Source organism: Lucilia sericata, unplaced genomic scaffold (assembly GCF_015586225.1).
Source record: "Lucilia sericata isolate MDLA Ls3-8-SP2 unplaced genomic scaffold, ASM1558622v1 Contig000932F_arrow, whole genome shotgun sequence".
Taxonomy (NCBI): domain Eukaryota; kingdom Metazoa; phylum Arthropoda; class Insecta; order Diptera; family Calliphoridae; genus Lucilia; species Lucilia sericata.
In genome coordinates, this window is record NW_023994919.1 from 97,906 (window position 1) to 119,075 (window position 21,170).

Below are 21,170 nucleotides of genomic sequence, written 5' to 3' on the forward strand. Positions count from 1 at the left end.
ATCATTGATTGATCAGTTTAACGTCATAATCGAAAGTATGCAGTACGAGTACTATATCGTATGTGTGTACATACTTATTTTGTTGCCCACTACTACAACAATGACTTGGCTGCGTCGGGAGGCCCGATGCTGTTGCTGCACAAGTAATTTTGCAGTATTGCTGTCGGCGTCATTATTTTGCAACTGCAACAATACATTGCAATTTCCCCTATACACTGATAACATTTTTGGGATTTGTGGAAATCTTCGTATATTTAAGAGATTGTGTCGTCGAAATTTTATACACAAATAACATATGTATAGGCGATAAGACAAAAAAATCGGAAGCACGGACTCGAACTCCGGTCTTGATTTGTTCCCAATTACTTGCAATCATTATAAGCTTTTCTTTTTATAACAGTAATTCTGTATTTGACATTTCTCGTATAGGAGTGACGTTGGCTTTAGAATTCTTTCGCAGCTTGAGACGTCAATCTATATCAAAAACGTTTGCTAAGCTGCGGTTTATATCTATATCGAAAACGACATCACCTCTGTAATCCGTTGTTAAGATAAACGATGGTATGTCCTACAAACCTATCTTGGCCTTTTATATACAGTTTTACCAAATTTCCAGAATCGGAGTTGTAAATACATTACCAAAACCTCCATCATATTCAGTTCCCAATAGTTCAATATAATTTCGAATCTCGGACAACCTGATTTTTGGAGGTTCACTTATGCTATCGTTGGTATACGAAAGGTCGTGCCTTTCTGTCGAGTACTCTTTGAGGTCGCACGAAAATATTTGTTCTAGATGGGATCTTAATATCAAAATTTATTAAGTGATGGTTGATTTTCGTGGTAGTTCACAGTACGAAAACAGCTGGTAGCCGTGAGAAATCTCAGGAGGTCATTAAGTTTAGATCCAGATATCTTGGATATAAAGGAAACTGCTTCTCTTGGCAGCTAGAGCAGGGAATTTTCTGAGACATGCATGTCTGCCTAGCGCCCATTGTCTAGTTATTACTGCCATCAACCTCTATATATCTCTCTTATTTCGGGTTATAATTTTCCGTGTGCGTTTCTCATTGGTAGCTAGAATATTTTCTGAAAAGATGGAAGGCCGCTTCTTTCTCTTTTTTTCCTGTCCTCAAAGGGGAGCCATAGCTAAAATGCATGTCGGTCTAGCACCTAGTGTCCAGTTATTACTGCCAGTTATTACTAGATATCCCGCCTATTTCAGGTTATAATTTGTCTTAAGCATTTCTCATTTTCGGCTAGGGCCAATTTTTCTGAGAAGATGGAAGATAGTCACTTCCTTTTCCCTGTCTTTGCAACTGCGGCAATATTTATTGAAGGGGAGCCCGACCCGACATAACTGCCCAGTGCCCAGTTATTTCTGCCATCAATCTCGATATATTCTGCCACATTAACTTCGCCCCTCTGTGTTATACCATATTTTCAGCCTTTTGAAGAAACAATCTGAGGATACTTCCTTTGATAAAACCTAACGTAGTTGCTACTGAAACATCATTAAAGATATTCAGAGCAGATCCAGTTCTGGCTGCTTCATCTGCCTGTTTAGCTCCATAATAGTCTCTATGATTAGGGACCCAAACTAGGGTAATATAAGATAGGTGACCCAGCAATAATAGGTCATTTTTGCAGTGCCTAGCAAATAGGGGTGTGGTTGTATAAGATTCTAGTTAAAGAAGTGTCGCATAGCTATCGACGAAAATGTCATATTTCAGTCTTAAAAAACACTAGAGTTGAGACGGTGAGAGATACTTATCCAGAAGACACCAGAACCTACACAGCAGTTCATTTTAGAACCATCAGAATATATCCTGATGGTATATTCGTTCGGTAGGTTACCACTCATTCTTGGAAGGAACTCTGACTTGGAAAACTTTATTAAAGACCGTGTGCTGGGTAATATAGTGGGATGGTTGCTCAAGTTTGAGGCAATAGACTTAAAATCGTAGCATGTTCATATGATCTTTATTTGCAACACTAATTGGTTTTTAATCATACATGAAAATTTCGGAAGGGGTTAAATCGCAGTTCATATGCAGTAATTGACATCCTCAAAGTGGTTGATAACACGATAATCAAACTTAGAATTTCGAGATAAAAATGCACCTTTTCAATTGTACCATCCTTTGCAAAGCCAATTAAAAATCCTCTATTACTTTCTCAGTTAAAGATTGCCGGTTTAATTCGGTTGTTAGGCCCTTATAATCAAAAGCAAATTTAGTATATTTAGTGTACATAATGTATGTACATATTTGTATTTTAAAACGACCAATGTTAGATTATATATGATTACAATTTGCTCCCAAATCAAATCAAGTCGTATGTTAACTTTTTTCTTGAAAACCAAGTGTGGGTGTTTGGGAAAACACACTTCACGATCGACATAATTCTCTCTTATTGCTATTCAAATGATGGGTTTTATATGTTGGTGTGTATTTATAATAAAAATACCGTTATCAACAATACTCGTACACAGCCATTGAACAAGATCATGCCGCAATATGAACAAAAAAAAAATACACATACGCATACAAATGCATACATTTATCACAGCAACATATATACAGTGAGAGCTGATAAGGACTCTCCTCTAGTGAAATAATTGTAAATTTTTTCATGAGTACGAACGTGTATGAGTGTGTAATTAAAAACGAACTGAAACTGCATTCATTACAAAAATTTTTCAGATTGTGCGACTGAAAAAACCAACACACTATATGAGTAAGAGAATGCCGGGTTTGAGCTAAAGAATACTAATTATCAACAACAATTACATATGTATGTAGTACTCACTCATAATGATCTTGAAGTTTAAGAAAAAGAGCAAATAATTTTTAAAACAAAAACAAACCATTCAAAAAATTAAGAAAAAAAAAACAACAACAAATCTGTTCAATCAAATTACATATCAACTTAAACAATGAGAAAAGCATACATCAAGCTAATTGTAATGCTACTGATGATGATGATCATGATGGTGAAATGATACTGCATGGAGGGATATTCATAATGATGCTGAGACAGGCGATACCATCGATCGATTGATCGACCAACTAACTACCACATTAGCGGAGCTGAGGCTGATGAATTTACTACTGCTGCTAACTAATACTAACACAAAATGACTAACAACGACAATAATAACAAAAATCGAAACGACAAGAGCGACAACGATCCTCCCAACTAAAACAGCAGCAAAGTGTTTTTCCCAGTCACAAACGGAACGTGTTGGAATACAGACGTATCATCACACAAAATATTAAGAATATACAAAGAGACGAACCAAAATATTATAAAAAAAAAAATTCATACAAAGTGAAAAAATATTAACAAGTTATCTTGAAATAATAACAACAACAACAACAAAAATTTAAACGATCATTCAGAATCAGAATTTTTCAAAATCATATAAAAAATCGAATAAAACAAATAACAAACACACAATCACTGACTCAAAAACGGCGACTGTAATAAATCGTCGAAATAGATTTCATTTAAATTATTTCTCTTCAGTTTTTTTTTTGTCTTGTTTTCTATTTAGAAGAGGAATTTCTAATAGATTAATTAAATTGATAGATCGTGTCAAATGTCAACTGTATGCCAGTATTTGTTCGCATTGTATAAATGAACATTTCAACAATAAATAAATAAAAAAATAATAACAATAATAATAAAAAAAAACATCTCCTCTATATGTCTATATTATCATATAAGTTGTTTGTACTTTTACTTCTTATTGACGCTATCAGTAACGTCGATCCTAAGTAGTCAGACTCGTAGGCAGTTATTGTCATTTTTTCGGCATAAAATCGAACAAATTTTCAATACAATACACAAACTCTTTATGGTGATTAAAATAATATAATCACACTCTCAACTTAATTAATTATAATAATAATAATAAACCCCCAAAGAAAAATCACTGTAATAAATTAAGAAAAAAAACAACAACAAAATATAATGACAATGTCAACCAAAGTGATAATTGTCGAAAAAAGAGTGTGATAAGTGAAGAGTCATTAACAAAGCAAAAACAAAAATTGAGCAGAGATTACCCTTCAAATAAGACGAATTTTAAGCAGCCGTGCACAAATTTTATTTTTGTGAAAAAAAATATCGAAATATTTATATACGAATAACATTTGTTGTTATTTTGGTTTTGAAATTTGAGAAATTTTACGTTTGCGTTTTGTTGTCGTCTGTAAGTGATCGTAATGTGAGTGATTTCTGTTCTTATTTAACAAAAAAAATTTAAAAAATACCAAAAGTGCCATATGGAAAATCCAAACATCTGTGTTACAGAAAATCCAAAAAGAAAATATTAATTGAATTGTTAGAATTCATTTAAATAACAAGCAAATTTTTCAAAACCTAAAGAAAAACAAAAACACAAAACTACCACAAACCGCTAAAGGCCTGCATTTCGAAAAAAAATCCCCAGAATTAAGACCACATAAAAGATTTGACTCAAGTTACTAGTGAAATTTGAAAGAAAAAGAGAACCACAAATAATTATGTTTAATATTTCCCAGTAAATACTTCTTGAAATTTGTCAAAAAAAAGTTATTAGCCCAAAGATTTGCTTTACTTAATTCAAAATAATAACGAAACTTTTCCAAAATGGCATCATTTGTTTATGCCGTTTGGAGTATAACGAATGTGGCTTCGGTTCACTGTTCGGTGCGTCCGGAACTTTCACCGTGTACTTGTGAACCCACATATGCCCATAATTATGTTGAGCTGTCCTGTGAAAAAGTCGATTCTTTTCATACCATTGTTGATGCCTTGTCGAATAAATTTGAACCGAATGTTAATATAAGCTTAAAAATAACCCATTCACAACTGGAAGATCTGGAAATGCGCTCGTTTATGGATATGAAATTGAATCTGGTGAAATTAAGAATGCTGTGGAATGGATTAAAGTAAGTACATAGTGATTTTTATAGATATTAACTTATAATTATAAATCTATTAAGTGTGTGAAGTGAAATAGTGTTAAATGTTGTAATTACTTTTACTTATTTGCTTGTATCCGCTTTATAAAAGTGTCCACCGGATATCGTTTTCCTGCTCGAATTGTAGAATATATTATTTATATTCTAAAGAAAACATATTAATAGTGTAAGCCTTTTGTTATATTTAGGTACGCACTTCGCCTTCTAGAATACGAATAGTCTTATTTGTTTTTGGTAAAGGAGTTTTCATTAAGAACGGCCCTAGTCCCAAAACAGAAAAGATTATCCGTATTAAAGAAGGCCTATCAAAAGGATTAATGTATTTTCTTTTAGAATGTTAGGTAATTCTTATTCTGAATATCTTCCCTTTCTTACAGGAATAAAAACATATTCAGACCATAAATTTCTCGAATTTCGGCTAATTTGTGTTTTCGAATCATCAGTGTAATCACTTGTGGCAACGCTATCGAGACAGACATTGTATTTCATAAATTATAGCATCGATTTTTTAAATGTGTGTCATTAAATTGACTAATTTTGCCGATTACAGGAAAAATTTTTCACAAAATGATATTTAATGGGTTTGAGAGTCGTATTACTTTCGCTTTCTATCGAAATAAGTGTCAAAATTGTCGTAATTTTTAGCTTTTACAGAAAAATATTTAAAACATTATTTGGCATTTGGTCCATTTCAAGATTTTTTAGACTATTTTGGAATTTGTATACCGCTTATAATGCACTAAAAGTTTTGTGGACCAGAAATACAAAAATTATAATTATTTTTCCAAGATTAGCTCAAAATTACGGAATTTTTGAGACCCATTTGAAAAGATTGCAGAATTTTTTTGTACATATTGTACTGACATCGTTTAAGAGGCATTCCTCCAAAGAGTTCAAATACCAAAAATAAAAATTGTCGGAATTTGTAAGACATTGATCTCAGATATAGAATAAACGTCAAGTGAAACACTTGGGCACCGTAACATTACGTTTGACTTTTCATAGGCCTTGTTAGCCCATGTAAAACTGTAAGAATCCCATAACCATCTTTTCTTCCGGGAAATTGCCGCGATACAGAGGGCTCTAAGATGAGAAGCGGAACGGGTATGGGAATCTAGATTGAAAACCGAAATATTTATTGTTTTCCAGATCCACTCTAATTACTTAATATAAAATGGGCTGTATTTAATATGTCACAGTCAGATATAAACATATTTAAGAAAGCCATAAACGGCTTTATTTTCGGCAGTAAGCTCTGAAGTATATGTACATTAGATCTCTCGGAGATTATTAGTAACGAGAGGTTAATTCATTTGCTATTATGGATAGGGAATTTGGTGAAAGTATTAAGGGGTAACCAAAACGAAAGGATAATGAGATGTCTCCTTAGTGCTCGAACAACATTTCTTATAAGTCCCAATTCAACAAGGAGCGATAGAACGGCACAAGTGAAATATTCTAAAACATCTATCATAGAGCAACTATGTCAAGGTTTGAAAACCTAAAAATTTCCTGAATGCATTTTTATAACTTTAAGCGCATATACATATGTATGTAGGTATGATTAAAGCCACAGATGGTCAATATTCCCAACTTTTGTATAATTACCATGTCACTTACATAGTTTTAATCAAATCTCTGGATCTCAGTATACACTACTGCTTAGATTTTGATAAAACTCTTGGAACAATAACCGCATGTGGGAATATACCATACAAAGCAAATATATTCAGAATCCTTATAGATAGCGAAGTCAATTTAGAGATGTTTGTCTATCTGTCTGTCTTTATGTATGTTGAAATCGATTTCGCAATCCAAGTTTTGTAAATTTCTATTAGAAATGATTTCGAAAGTAAAAATTGGTCTATAAATAAAGAAGAAATTCTGAAAATGTTTATGAATAGGTGATTTGAAGTTATAAAAATAGCCAAAATAAGTTTGCGAGAAGCAAATTATACACGCCTGGTACCAAATTGACACCATTTAGACAACGAATGTGCATAAAGTTTAGATTGCGACAACGAATTGTTGCAATGTTGACAAAGTTGCGTGGTCTACATTACATGTTGTTGTTGTATGTATGTATGTATATACTTGACAACGGATGTTATTGAAAAATTTGGTGCCAATTTGGTACCAGGCGTGTATATTTTTTTCCTCTGTGTAGTTATACAACTGTTTGGAAATTTTTATACAATGGATGTTGACACAGAGTTTTCTCGCACGACAGCGAACTTAAAGTCCTTCATGATCAAAGGTTATATGGATCCTTCCCAGGAAATATGGATCCTTCCCAATCCATATTCCCTGTGTAATCCATTCCATCTCGCATTACCCCACTTGTAAGGTTAAGGTGGTTGGTGGTAGTGCCGAGAACCTAAATGTCTAATCAGTGGTAAAAGAAGCTAACCTTTGGCCGATTGTAATACCTAGTCTAATCTATGTATGGCGTCAGTGCATGGATCGTTCTTCCTTTTTTTCTGTCTTTGCAACTGCGACAGTATTCATTGAAGGAGGACTTCCCTCTTCTTTGCGAATTAACATTAACAATTATCTCATATCAAAACTCCTGAGATTTCTTTCGGCTACAGGCAGGTCACAGCTGGCGAGTGGAGTGGTCCTATCATAACGAAGTCCATTCGACTCTACTTGACTGTTCGCGCTCAGTGAACTACCACGATAACCAACCAACTAAGGTTTAAGTTATATAAGGTTCGCTATAGCCGAATTTGTTTAAGGCTATAAAAGAAATGTCAGTTAGCACATCTTAACATGTGAACATCGACATAAATCATATAAATATACTTCTTCCTCCTTTTTTACTGTATAGATAGGTATAAAAATATTGATACTCATGTAGGACGTCAGATTGTCTCATTTCATTTTTTTTTTTAATTTTCTCTTTTTGTTTACAAAAAAATACTCACATACTTCCATCACTTAATTACTTGATGATCACGTACAATGATCAAGACATAAAATCATTTAAATAAAATTATTTTATTATCTTAATTAGTAAATACAACCAGAGTTTAAAAACAAAATAATATTCATACATATTTTTTATAAGATGATCTTTTAAAATTACAAAATGCAATACGATCACTTGAGAAGATCAGTATTGAAATATTAAAACTATTAAATTTTGCACTTCTTTATGGGTTAAATATTAGGTGCTATTTCAGCTTTTATTTGAGATGAATCAAAGCAATTTATAGGTTTCTTAGCCAGACAATTTTAAAGCAAAAATACAACATAAATCAAAGTTTTCAAATTTTTTTCTATCTAATTTGAAAACATAAAAATGTTTAATGCTTCATAAATAAAAATAGTAATCAAAACAAAATATCAACTCAAAACAAAATAAAATAAACTGTTTTTCAGAACAAAATATTCTCATCGTAATTGATTTTGCGGCACTTGTTTTATTTGCATATATTACTAAATAAATGTTTGTATGAATGATAATTTCAAAATTTCTTATCAATCTTTCGTGGGATACGAAGTCTACGTAAAGAAATTATAAAAAGAAAAACATTTGATTTATTTAAATGAAATGCAAATAAATGAATTTATATATTATATGTATTTATTTATATTTTAAGTAACGACTTTGAATATTGAAATTTTATTTTAAACTCTAGTAATGACCACATGTTCGGTTTCCGTAAATGTGATGAAAAACCAAATAAAACTGCCTTAATTTAGTTAATACCAAATTTATGTGGTATTGGATATTTCTTAATGAATGTATATTGAAATTTAATTTGAGACAAAATACATTTTCTATCAATATTTCTATAACTAATCTAATATTCATTTGTACTTACTTACATACTTACATGATATATTTATTAATAGTAATTCAATATTTCATTTCTTTTTTATCAGTACAGGACATAAACAAACAAATAATTCAATTGAATAATTGTTTATAAGTAATGCTGATATTGAAACACATGTGAATAACTCTTTAGTACATTGAATTTTATAAAAAAAAATATATATAATAAAAAACAAAATGAAAAGAAATATTCCACAGTATATTTGTTTTTTCTTTCATCGTCATTAAGTCTTGTATTCGAAAAGGCGATTTGCCGATATAACAATGTTTATATGCATAAATGCCTACGAACTCGTACTTGCAAAAAATGTTTAAACCCAGCAAAATGTTTTCGTTTTAAAAATGAGCGACTTAATAATTTCATAAAAATGGAAAGAAAATTAATAAAGTCAAAACCCAAGATCAGGTTACTCCAAAAAGTCGCCTTTTGTAGGTATTCATTCAATTTTTAGAGGTCTCGGATTTTGAGTTCACATCTCCGTTACTTACACACCGATTTTGTTAATTTTAAATAGGAAACTTCTTGCATGCATATCTGACAGAATTGTTGAAAACTTGGGTCGCGAAAATTGATTTCACGAAACATACAGGCAGACAGATAGACGGACATAGCTTAATCGATTCCGCTATTTATAAGAACTTCGGAATATATGTATATACTTTATAAGGTAAGAAAATTATATTATAAAAATTAAAAACGGATACATACATAATATGTATGTATCCGTTTTTAATTTTATGTATATCTCACAAGATGAAGGTCCTTTTTGAGACACGAAGCTCTAATTCCTATACATTGGCTTCAATACAGAGGTATCATATCTAATGCACCAAGGACTTCCGATTAGAAAAGCAGCACGTAAAGTTAAATGCTCTGATTCTTTTGTACGCAGTGCCAAAGCTAAAACTGTGTTGCAGTTGTATAATATTCAAAACGGCCCAGATCAATTCGGTTATATATTAGAAGCAAAAAAGGGACCGAATAAATTTAGATCAAATTTTACAAAAAATACACTTTATGTTTGATGAATGATACAACTTATGTAGTGGAAGACTTTTCACACCTCCGGGTCAAGATTTTTAAGCGGCTGATGGACGAAGTATGTTCAACAATGACACCGAACAAAAAACAAGTAAAATTCCCCAAGATATTTCTTTCGCGGCAAGCCATTTACAGGGGGTTTACCTATTTTTAAACAGCTTAGAGTGTGTTCATATTCTGGACCGATTTGGCATCATGCCACTATGCAAAAAGGCTCTAAAGTTGTAATGTAGCAATAAAAACATTTTTATACCACGAGAGGCAAGGAAAGTAACCCTTAAATGGAAGGATTTCCGGAAAAAGTTGATAAATTTATAAATACCATGATAAAGTCGCCTTTAGAAGGTGATTTAAATGCTCATACAAGCATTAAAAATAAAAACCTTTATAAGGATTGGTCAATAATTGACCCACTCCCCACATAACCCCTACTCATATTAATATCAATACAAACGTAATGAATATATAGTAAATAACCAACTACTACAGGGAGTTCAACGTACTTGCTGCTTGGGTATAAATGGCGCCATGAGCACTACGTCAACCAAGGCTCTAGAAACGTTGCTATATATTCCACGCATTGTAACCTATGTACAAGATATGAGGCATTACTTGCAGACGAACGGTTCATAACTGTACCAAAAGAGGTTATAGGGCACGTCATCAACGTATACTGGACACATTGAAAGGCTATACACAATCGCACGTTCGCATACCGGACACATAATATGTCGGGAACTTTGAGACACTTATCCCAGATAGAATATCGTGGTCAAGTAGAACAATATAGCACATATCCGTAGGTATCGACGGACGTATCAAAATTGGGAAACAAGGCGGGGGAAACAGGCAGGGGTTCCATGAGGTAGTTAACCTAATGAACCATTCGACGCAACGAGGGTTGTTTTTAAAATATGGATGAGAGAATCCCAAAAGGCCTCATGGAATAATGAATATCCTATGAGATGATCCCAACGAGAGCAGGACGAAAAGCCTTCTCAATATGAGCAAGTCTAAGGTAGTATGATGTTACGTATTCTGAGTGGACTCACATTACGGGCACAGCTACACAAAATTGGACGTACGAATTCAGAGGAATGTAAAGCATGTATAGAGGATTGTGAAACTCTGGAGCACTTTCTTAGCCATTGTCAGTCTTTTGTACAACATTTATATTAACAGACAGAGGAATAGGCGGAAGGATAAGAAGCTATTTGTAATAATGTCTTAATAATAGCCATAAAAAGTACCAAAAGGTAATTCTCAAATAATTATAATTTATCAATACCATCCGTTGTCAAAGTATATGCATACGTGCGACAACAATATGTAATGTTGACAACATTGCAACAATTGTCTAAATGTTAACAAACGTGGTAAGCTCACTATTGACAAAAAATCCGTTACCAATAGTGAGCTTACCACGTTTGCTAACATTTAGACAACGGATGTGTATAAAATTTAGATTTCGATAAGGAATTGTTGCAATGTTGACAAGGTTGCGTTGTCAACATTACATAGTGTTGTCGCACGTATATATACTTTGACAACGGATGTTACTGAAAAATTATAAACTCTTTGGTGTCAATTTGGTACCAGGCGTGTATATTTCCTTTTCCCTCTATGTAGAAATTTGCTTCTGCGTCTTTTCGTCCGATTTTCAAATACAGAATACCTATTGATTTCGTTTTGAAAATTCTCATCTTCAAAACATTATCCGTTTGCGTATTGAAATATATTTTTTAAGTAATTCTTATCATACAAAATTTGTTTATGTTTAATTTTAACGACTTGACGCCACAATATTAAATTATAATATGTATATTCAAAATTATAATCTAGTCATAAAACCGAACGTAAAATAAAACATTGTATTTTACTCTGGCGCCAAAATACGTTTATGTTGCGGTTATCACAATTTCTGATTTCTAAATAAGAGGAAAATTATACTAAAAATAACTACAACTTTCAAAATGTATGGAGTATGAAAATAAACGTAAATTTATTTTCTACGAAATTATAATTAAATTTCTATTGTATTTAAAATATTTGTATAATCATATTAATATTTAAATAATTAGTTGCGATTTCAAAAAAATGTTTAATTCCTAGAATTTATTTTATACGTATGTATTATAATAAAGAGTTCAACAGAAATCATTTTAAAATAATAAATAAAAGAAGTAAATCGTTTTAAAAATCAACTATTGTGATTATTAAGAAAATGTAAAACTTCTGAGAATCAATTTATCTATGCATGACATTAAAATAGTTTCCATGGTCAATTTTTTTTTAATAAATGTGTAAAGATGAATTGAGAACTATAATAAATTTAATTTAAAAACAAAGCTTAAAAAAATTACCACATAAATTTTCACTGGGAATCCCTAAAGCAATTCATTGCACCGGAAATATTAGGTGGGAATTACCAAAATTTTAAAGTTTAAAAAAGATGAACTTAATCCGATAAACTTGAGTCCCGGGGAACAGCCATTTTAAGAATCTTATGTAGGAATACCTCTCAATCAATATTTTTTTGAAAGGGACCTCTGTTCCCTACTAGCTATTGAAAATCTGGATTGTTGTTGTTGTTTATGTGTCGGAGAGTCGAATCGAAATGCAGAATACCGAAGTTGCCAAACGGAGAAAATTTCCATTCGAATTGAAATGCAGAATTGGGGTGAATAACTTCTAATCATCTGGTTGACCCAAATTTATATAGATTGGGTTATTCGGGCCAAATGTTCTCTTAGTAATAGAGTACGAAGACAGTTTTGCTCAATTATGGAACGAACTATGTAGAACAAATTATTTATATCCAGCTTTGTTGGAATACAAAATGATTTAAATATTTTATAATCAATTATTTCTTGGTCCTAAAAAAGGATTTAGTAACAATTTTCCAAAAAAAATTATTTCAATAATGTCTAATTGTAGTTTGAGTACGAACGGCCGTACATCTGAACCGATTTATATTTTCATTCTATCCAAAAACCCATAACTTCCTTCCCACTATAGTGATAAAATATAACATATCTTATTATAAGATCCTGTTGTCAAACATTTCTTCTTCTTTTTTTTTCACTTCCAATCGAATCGTTTTTCTATTTAATTAAACATGTGTCTAAAAATGTACAAATAACTAATTTTAAACCAATGCCTATAAGAAAATGTTTAAAAATAGAATTAGAAATAATAATAACTTACTATAAATGGAAATGCTGCAGGAATTTTCCAAAGACTAACTAAATTCTAACACGTCTATGTCAGTGAGTGACGATAAAAGAAAACATCACATTGATTTATTGGCACACTTGAAATTCGTTAAACGCGGCTATTTATATGTAAAATGTATAAAAAATAATCAGCTAGAGGAGACAAAATATTTATTTATTTATTTGAATCAAACATTTCTAGAGGTTCAACCTGAAGAGAAAACCAATTAAGAATGTATAGTGGGGCACGGCCGACTATATGATACCCAGCACTTGTGAATTGTATGTTAAAAATGGGTCAATGTTAAAAATGGACCTTATATATGTTGGTAGAGGGACTTACGTTTATATTCAAGTCATTTTTGCAGGAAATCATCGTGATACTAGTGTTTACAAGTGAATTATTGACCTTCAAGGCATTTTCTGAATTTTCTATGGGGTCTAGAGTGCTAAGGCTCTAACATTAAGACTTATACATACATAATTAAGTTGTGCCGATTTTTGTAGAGATACTAGAACATTTAACATAATTATGAGCTCAAGAGCAATTTTCGGAAGGTACGATTATATGGGGATTGGTTAGATGGATTTCAAATATTTTCAATAGGATTCGTCTCCTTGGGCCATGAGAACAAGATTTACATGGACTCACAGACACAAACGCATAACACCCTCCACACTATAGTAATGTAGGGTATAAAAACGAAAGCCATAAGGATCTCATAGCTTAGAATTACAGGATAATTAAAAACAAATATCAGACTTACCCAATCGGATATCACAGACAGAAATTATTCAAAAATTGTGAGACATTGATGCTGCTATACCAGGCCGCTCGGAGATTATTCGTTACAAAAGAACTAATACATTTTCTATTTATATTAAGAGAACTTGAAAAAAATAAATGGTAAACCGTTTAAGGCAACGAGAACGGATTTAAAAGCAAAGCTGATAAATCCAATCAGCCAATGCTGACCTAAACGAAGCGAGAAAGAGAACTCTCTTCAATGAGAGAAAATCAGAAATTACTTTAACAATGACTCTGCCATTGCCAAGCTTTTGTCGAAATCAGATCTAATTGCTTTTGAGAGCGATGTTACTTCGGATATAACATACCTAAATTTGATAAGTTGGGGTTGAGTTCTGAATCATCGAACGATAATTAAACTTTAAAGGTGATTCACTCACTAAAGAAATTACATGTAAAGAATTGCACAAATAGTCCGGTAGGGGCCTTCATGGTGATAGCGTCCTCCACTTCAACCTAAACTAGCTTTTTAGGTACTTAAGCCTAAGATCTAACGTCCCTTCAGTAAGTTCTTAATTGAGTACAAGAAACATAAATCTTCATGATATGATGTTAATATCATTCTCTTACCCCCTTAGGTCCTAAAGTTTAGGATCCAACATTCCTTCAAAAAACAAAACTATCCTGATATTGATTCATTAAAATCTAAAATCTCTATCGTTAAAATAGTCTCAGGAGCATTACGTTAGAGATTGATGTTAAATAAAAAAAATGATATAAAATAACTCATAAAATGATCAACTTTATTCATGTAATTTTGTGGCGCCTGGTCAATAAACAATTAAAAGGCGTCTGGTGTACACAATTTTAACAAGGATGCTTGCTAAATTATTTGTGGATAGATACAAAAAAAAAATAACATACTGCCACTTAATATTGCTACTGGTTGTTACAACATGTCACTTTTCACCATCAATATACATTATTCATATGGGAAACCAGACGACAATATAAATCTCTAGAATGTGTTAAAATCATCTATAATGGGATAAACATCACTTGTTCACTGCGTTCATAGTAATGAGGAAGATGATGACTATGATCGTGTTAAAAGAAATGAAAGAAACAAAAGAGAAACAAATGCCTAGAATGTGTCTGCAACAACTTGTTATTAAATTGATGTTGGTTGTGGAATAATTGAATAGACTGGTGCTGCCTGCCCGTTCTTCCTATGTAGTAGTAATAGTTGTAGAATTTGTTATAGTCTGCAGAAACTTGACGTCCTTTAGATGGTGTTCTTGACATTTTTTTTCTTGTAAAACATTCCTTGAATGCCGTTAAAGTTATTTTTAGATTTGCACTTGGGTTTAAAAAACCCCTTTAGGCAGTTGTCTAGCATGGAATTCCTGGTGCATTTTTTTCTTTCTTAATATGCTTCCTTTTAGTTTTATAGCTCTAAACATGATGTAATAAATTAAGCACCCAACAAGGAAAAATACAGCATTTTATCATATTTTGTTTTAATAAAAATCTAGCATTTATTATGAACTTGATCACTAAATACTTTTTACTCATACATTTACTCTTTATCACTCATTCTTGTTGTGCATGATGATGATGATGAGTATCTATAATATAACCAAACACTTGTTGGATTGATCGATCTACGAGTATATGCAAAATAATATTGTTTATGTGTGCGTAAAGTATATGTACGATGTGTATCAACACAACATTTATATCAACAACAGATACGAAATTTAATTGTCGCACGACCCAATTGGCCTCCTGATCATTGATTGAATGTAATAATAAAATTCAATTAAATTACTTCGTCATATTTTGTAGTATTCCACACAAACAATGACCCCAAACACCACCGATGATGGTAAATGCCATATTTGTTGCTGTATTTATTTTGTATTTCTGTTTCATTCGAATTTTACACTGTTCTACAAGTTGTTACCAATGCTGAATGCAATGGTAATGGTTATATATATCGGAACAAGGATGAATTACATCATTATCCAGTGGTTCTGCCATGAATAGTGATTGTTTCAATCATTGGAAACCGAACTGAACTGGTTGAGGAAACATTTTTTCTTAGACCAGTGCTTAGGGAATGTCAATTACTTTTTCAAGCGGTTACAAGGAGTAGTGTTTATGGATATTTGATTTAAATCTTCTTACATCGAAAGTGGCAGGAAGTATGTTCCATATACGAACACTAGAGCCGAAAAGTATGGAAGAGTATGTCTTCCATACAAGTTCGCTAATTTCAGAGGAACATATACTATTATACAAGTTCCCTATTTTCAGTGAAATTATTTCCATTGTAATATCTATAGAAAAGTGAAATATACCCCACGTCGCAACAGTGCTCTAGGGAATCAATAGAATTGAATTCCCTATGGTCTCCGATAAGTACCTTTGTCCTCTCCTGTACGCGGTTGAGTAGCTCCAAAATTGACTTTCAAGCGTCGGCCCATACATAAGATTTGTCGGTCATATACATAAGTAATACAAATAGTGAGGAGATCAAATGGAGTGAAATATGTTTTACACCGTTTTAAAAAACCGAGACAATGTTTCTTTCAACACTTAAAAAATATGCTTAATTCCTTCATGTCCATAACATCGCGAGTTCTTGATCCATTATTACTTACGCCGCCCATAAATATAGATGAATCAACATTATCTGGCATGAGTTTATGTGTTAGAAAACAACGTTGAGTCTTGCGGGCATTAAAATCTACTATATTAAGACTACTACCCCATTCAGAGATTGTTATCAAGTTCGTGGCTGAGCGGTCCATTCATATTATGCCTCATTGCCTCAATCTCTGAATGCCTTGGCCTATAATTCGTTTGGTGAGGTATCAACACTCGTATAGAAGTCGAAGTGCTTTACGTGAACACCTGCCGTGTTGGCCTTACTTCACGGTGGTGAGCTGATTAGATGACTCGCCACCGCCCCTTTGTGCTTCTTATACGCCGGTGTCAATTTTCGTACATGGTTCTGCCAGTCCATGTACAAGCACTTTGGTCAAGTGCACGAGCTATCTAATCTCTGGCCCATTGCTTAACGGGTCAACCACGCAGATGAGATGGCCTCTTATGAGTCAGCAACAGCATCTACAGGCGTATTCGATAGATCGAAACACGAATCCATCAAATAAGCCGAGGACTTGTTCTTAATCGCAGAGAAAACACTGTGGAAAATCTGCTATGAACAGAGTAAACTCTGAACATACCCGGACAAGGAAGGAAAATTCAATGGTATCACTTGTATAAGATATCTTTCATACCTCGCCATTCAACCCAGCAAACTTGTCATTCATTCGACACAATATCCGATACACTCACTCTAGGCATACGGGTAGGTAAGATCCGCATAACCCTATATCCATCCCGTATCATATTCATTTAACACTAACTTACTCCAACTCTTAGTCACACAGACATTCCTCTGCGGGATATCTGTTGTCTCGGCAAAAGCACCGAACTTATCCCGAAATATAGACTTTACCATCAGTCTTTTAACCGACATTCTCTTCCCGCGAGTTTGGGTTTAACTCATAGCCACCAAGAGCACCCCGAACGGTCCTCTCCAATAACCAGGACAAGACAAAGCCGAAACTCTGCCCTGCGGGCTATCAGTTCCCATGGTACCAGATATTGTGGTGCTCTGGTTCGACCACATCTTCAAGTTGAATAGCATTACAATGGTCATCCTTAGATGATCTTACATAAAATCTTTTTTAAAATTTCGATCTATACATAGTTTGTAATAATGAAATAGTTTGTAATAATGAAATAAGTTTTGGTCTGATTAGTATACTCCTATTGTAGTAATGTGCAAAATAAAGAAAAATATGTCTAAAATATGCACGTCTTTCTGCAATTTATTTATAACTTTATATTAATTTAGCATCTTTCAATCCATATTTTACCAGACAATATAATAATTTTCTGACGAAGCTTTTTTTTTTTTCTTTTTATTGTCTTTTTTGAAATGATATTGACGAAATATTTAGCAAGTATTAAAAATATTATATTTCTATTTCGTTTAAATAAATGCATATAAAAATACTTTTTTCTAAAAAAAAACATACATGCACTAATTTATTCTCTATTTATTTAATTTAATTTTAGATCTGTGCCAGAATTACCATTTCGAGGGTTATCAAATGTTGAGTATTTAGGTCTCGGTGACAACGAACTTGAAGAAATTCCAAAGCACATGCTTAATCATATGCCAGTTGTTAAGACGCTCGATATAGGAAGATGTCGCATACGATCTGCGCTGCAAGATGATTTCAAGGGCACACAAATGCTAACTAATCTCTTTATGCCGACAAACAATTTGACGCGTCTTGATCGTGCTACATTTCCGCCCGGTTTAGTTACTCTACATTTGGGTCGCAACAATATAGAAAATCTAAATGGCACTCTGAGACATCTTAACAAACTGGAATCTTTGTTTATTAATAAAAATCGTATAACCACTTTGGAAGATGAATTGCCCGAATCAAATTTGCTGAAATTGATAATGGCCCAAAATAATATGTTGGTACATTTACCTGAACGTATGAGACAAATGGATAAATTGGAGACATTGCATGTACAGCACAATCATCTTGTATCATTGGATCGAGTGTTAAAGAATGCCAAGAATTTAAATGAATTTTATGTCTTTAACAATCGCATCGAATCATTGGCACGCGATGAATTCCAAATGGCAACAAAATTGGAAGAGTTATATATAGCCAGCAATAATATTAAATCGTTAAATGGTTCATTGCTGCCATTGCAAAGACTTTGTAAGGCGAATTTTTCATTTAATTTAATTGATGAATTCTCTATGGACGAAATTCGGGGTCTAAGGAGTTTAAAACAATTGGATTTATCAAATAATCGCATACGCAAGTTATCTGGCCGCCAAGAGAATAATATCGATAAGAATTCATATTTGGTAGAATTATATTTGGATTTCAATGAGTTAACATCTTTAGATGGAGCACTTATGGGCTTAAATAGTTTGCGCATTCTGGGTTTAACACACAATCAGATTGAACGTATTCTGCCAGAGGACTTTATCGGTTTGGAAAAATTGGAAATCCTAGAATTATCGCATAATAAGCTGTTGACCTTAAGGGAAATGCAAACGGTGAGTAACCAAAGTTAAATACTTAAATATCGGTTGAATTCTGGTTTAGTTCTGGTTCGGTTCTAGTTCAGTTCTAGTTCAGTTCTAGTTCAGTTCTAGTTCAGTTCTAGTTCAGTTCTAGTTCAGTTCTAGTTCAGTTCTAGTTCAGTTCTAGTTCAGTTCTAGTTCAGTTCTAGTTCAGTTCTAGTTCAGTTCTAGTTCAGTTCTAGTTCAGTTCTAGTTCAGTTCTAGTTCAGTTCTAGTTCAGTTCTAGTTCAGTTCTAGTTCAGTTCTAGTTCAGTTCTAGTTCAGTTCTAGTTCAGTTGTAGTTCAGTTCTAGTTCAGTTCTAGTTCAGTTCTAGTTCAGTTCTAGTTCAGTTTTAGTTCAGTTCTAGTTCTAGTTCAGTTCTAGTTTAGTTCTAGTTCAGTTCTAGTTCAGTTCTAGTTTTAGTCTTAGTTCACACGAATTTATTGACATTTGTTTAGTCACAATACTTATTCAACTTCTTTCTAAATTTTTGCAGACAGTGCTTCCCAGTTTGAAGATTCTTAAAGTTGACTACAACAATTTAACCATACTCGATAAAGATTTCCATGGTTTGCCTGTTTTGTGTCAAGCTCATATGACCCATAATCAAATAATAAGCATTTCGCATGAATTGGTTGCTAAAACTAATTGTATGAATCATAATGTACCCGGTAAATTGGAATTGTACTTGGAAGGTAATAAAACTACACAATTTTAATGTAAACAAATTGAAATTCATTAAATTTTCTCTTAATTTCCATAGATAATCCCTTCCACTGTAAAATGCTTTTGGATGAATATTGCCCTTTAATGGCCAATACCGAAAAACGTATACGTTTGCGTACGAAATGTTTTGAGGCCTATGAGGATGTATGCAAAAATCGTCAATTTGTGTTAATGGTACCCACTAATGATCTGACTCAACAAGTAATACCGGTAATATTACCCTCTACGGATCTATTGAAGAAAGCAGATAATTTATTGCCACCATTGTTTGCTCCGTTGGGCGGTCAGGGAAATATTAAGCCTTTGATTCTAGCACCAGCTATACAAATTTTGGAGCCTACAACAACCACTACTACGACCACCACAACGACGACTACAACTACAGAACCCCCGACTACAACTACCACTGTAGCACCTACTACGGCCTCCATTCAACTAAATGATATGATTGAAAATGTTAACGAAACCACTAACAACGAAACGTTTAGTGTAAGCAATGAAACAGAATTAACAACTTTAATGCCACGCCTAAACACTACTCAAGAAACTCTAAGCATTCAATTGCCCAAAACCGAATTAAACGATCAATCCACTACTACAACCCAAAAACCTTCAATTTTGGTTTTAAACATGGATGATTCGCCACCTTCTGTTATGCCACCCGATGCAAAAAATAATAATGTGCCTAAAACGGAATATTCTACTATGGAGTATATACCAAACATTGGGAATCATGCTAATCACGAATTAGTACCACCTCCCGATGTTCTCATCGACGATGACTCCAAGTCAAATTCAATACACGAGGAGTATCATACAAAAGTCATCACCGACTATGATAATGCTCCCCAAAATCTACTACAACCGGATGAACCGCCTGAAAATCCTTAAAAATTATATAAATTATTCTCTTTTATTAATTAATTTTCAATTTAGGTCTACATTCAAATTGGCTTGAGCCCCCTCTGTGTAACGGAAGAATGTTTAAAGAAAGTATCTTTTGTATTTGTTTACACAGAACGTAAAGAAAGTGTCAAATTAAATCAAGTTATTAAATACGATATCAATACCTATGTATACCAGATATAATTTAGATTATTATTACGAATATAACGATATTTAAATATGAGAAGAAGAAGAATTGAGAGAACCTTAATTTGTATGTGGTTTTTTGTTTTTAAGTTATTTTTAGTAGATTTTTTTTTACAAATATATTTTTTTTGTTCTGTATAGTTTTGTAAGATTAACTTTTATTATTTTTTGAGTTGTATTTTTTCGATATACCTACTATTATTATCACTACTACTTCTACTAAATACTATTGTTGCCAGAAAAGGTAAATTATACATCATAATATTTGTAACTAAGATTTTAGTATTTGTTTTTTGGATATATAATTGTATGTACTCGTAATATGTATGAAGATAATAAATAGTTATTTAATT

General features: G+C 32.7%; 1 protein-coding gene across 1 annotated transcript; it reads left to right on the forward strand.

The window, feature by feature from the left end:
* The first annotated feature begins 3,188 nt into the window (after positions 1 to 3,188).
* LOC119609127 (leucine-rich repeat protein SHOC-2) lies at positions 3,189 to 21,170 on the forward strand. Its single transcript, XM_037963830.1, has 4 exons — positions 3,189 to 4,940; positions 17,978 to 18,992; positions 19,496 to 19,694; positions 19,763 to 21,170. Exons 1-4 carry the CDS (start codon positions 4,639 to 4,641, stop codon positions 20,614 to 20,616), a joined length of 2,370 nt encoding a protein of 789 aa, XP_037819758.1. The 5' UTR covers positions 3,189 to 4,638; the 3' UTR covers positions 20,617 to 21,170.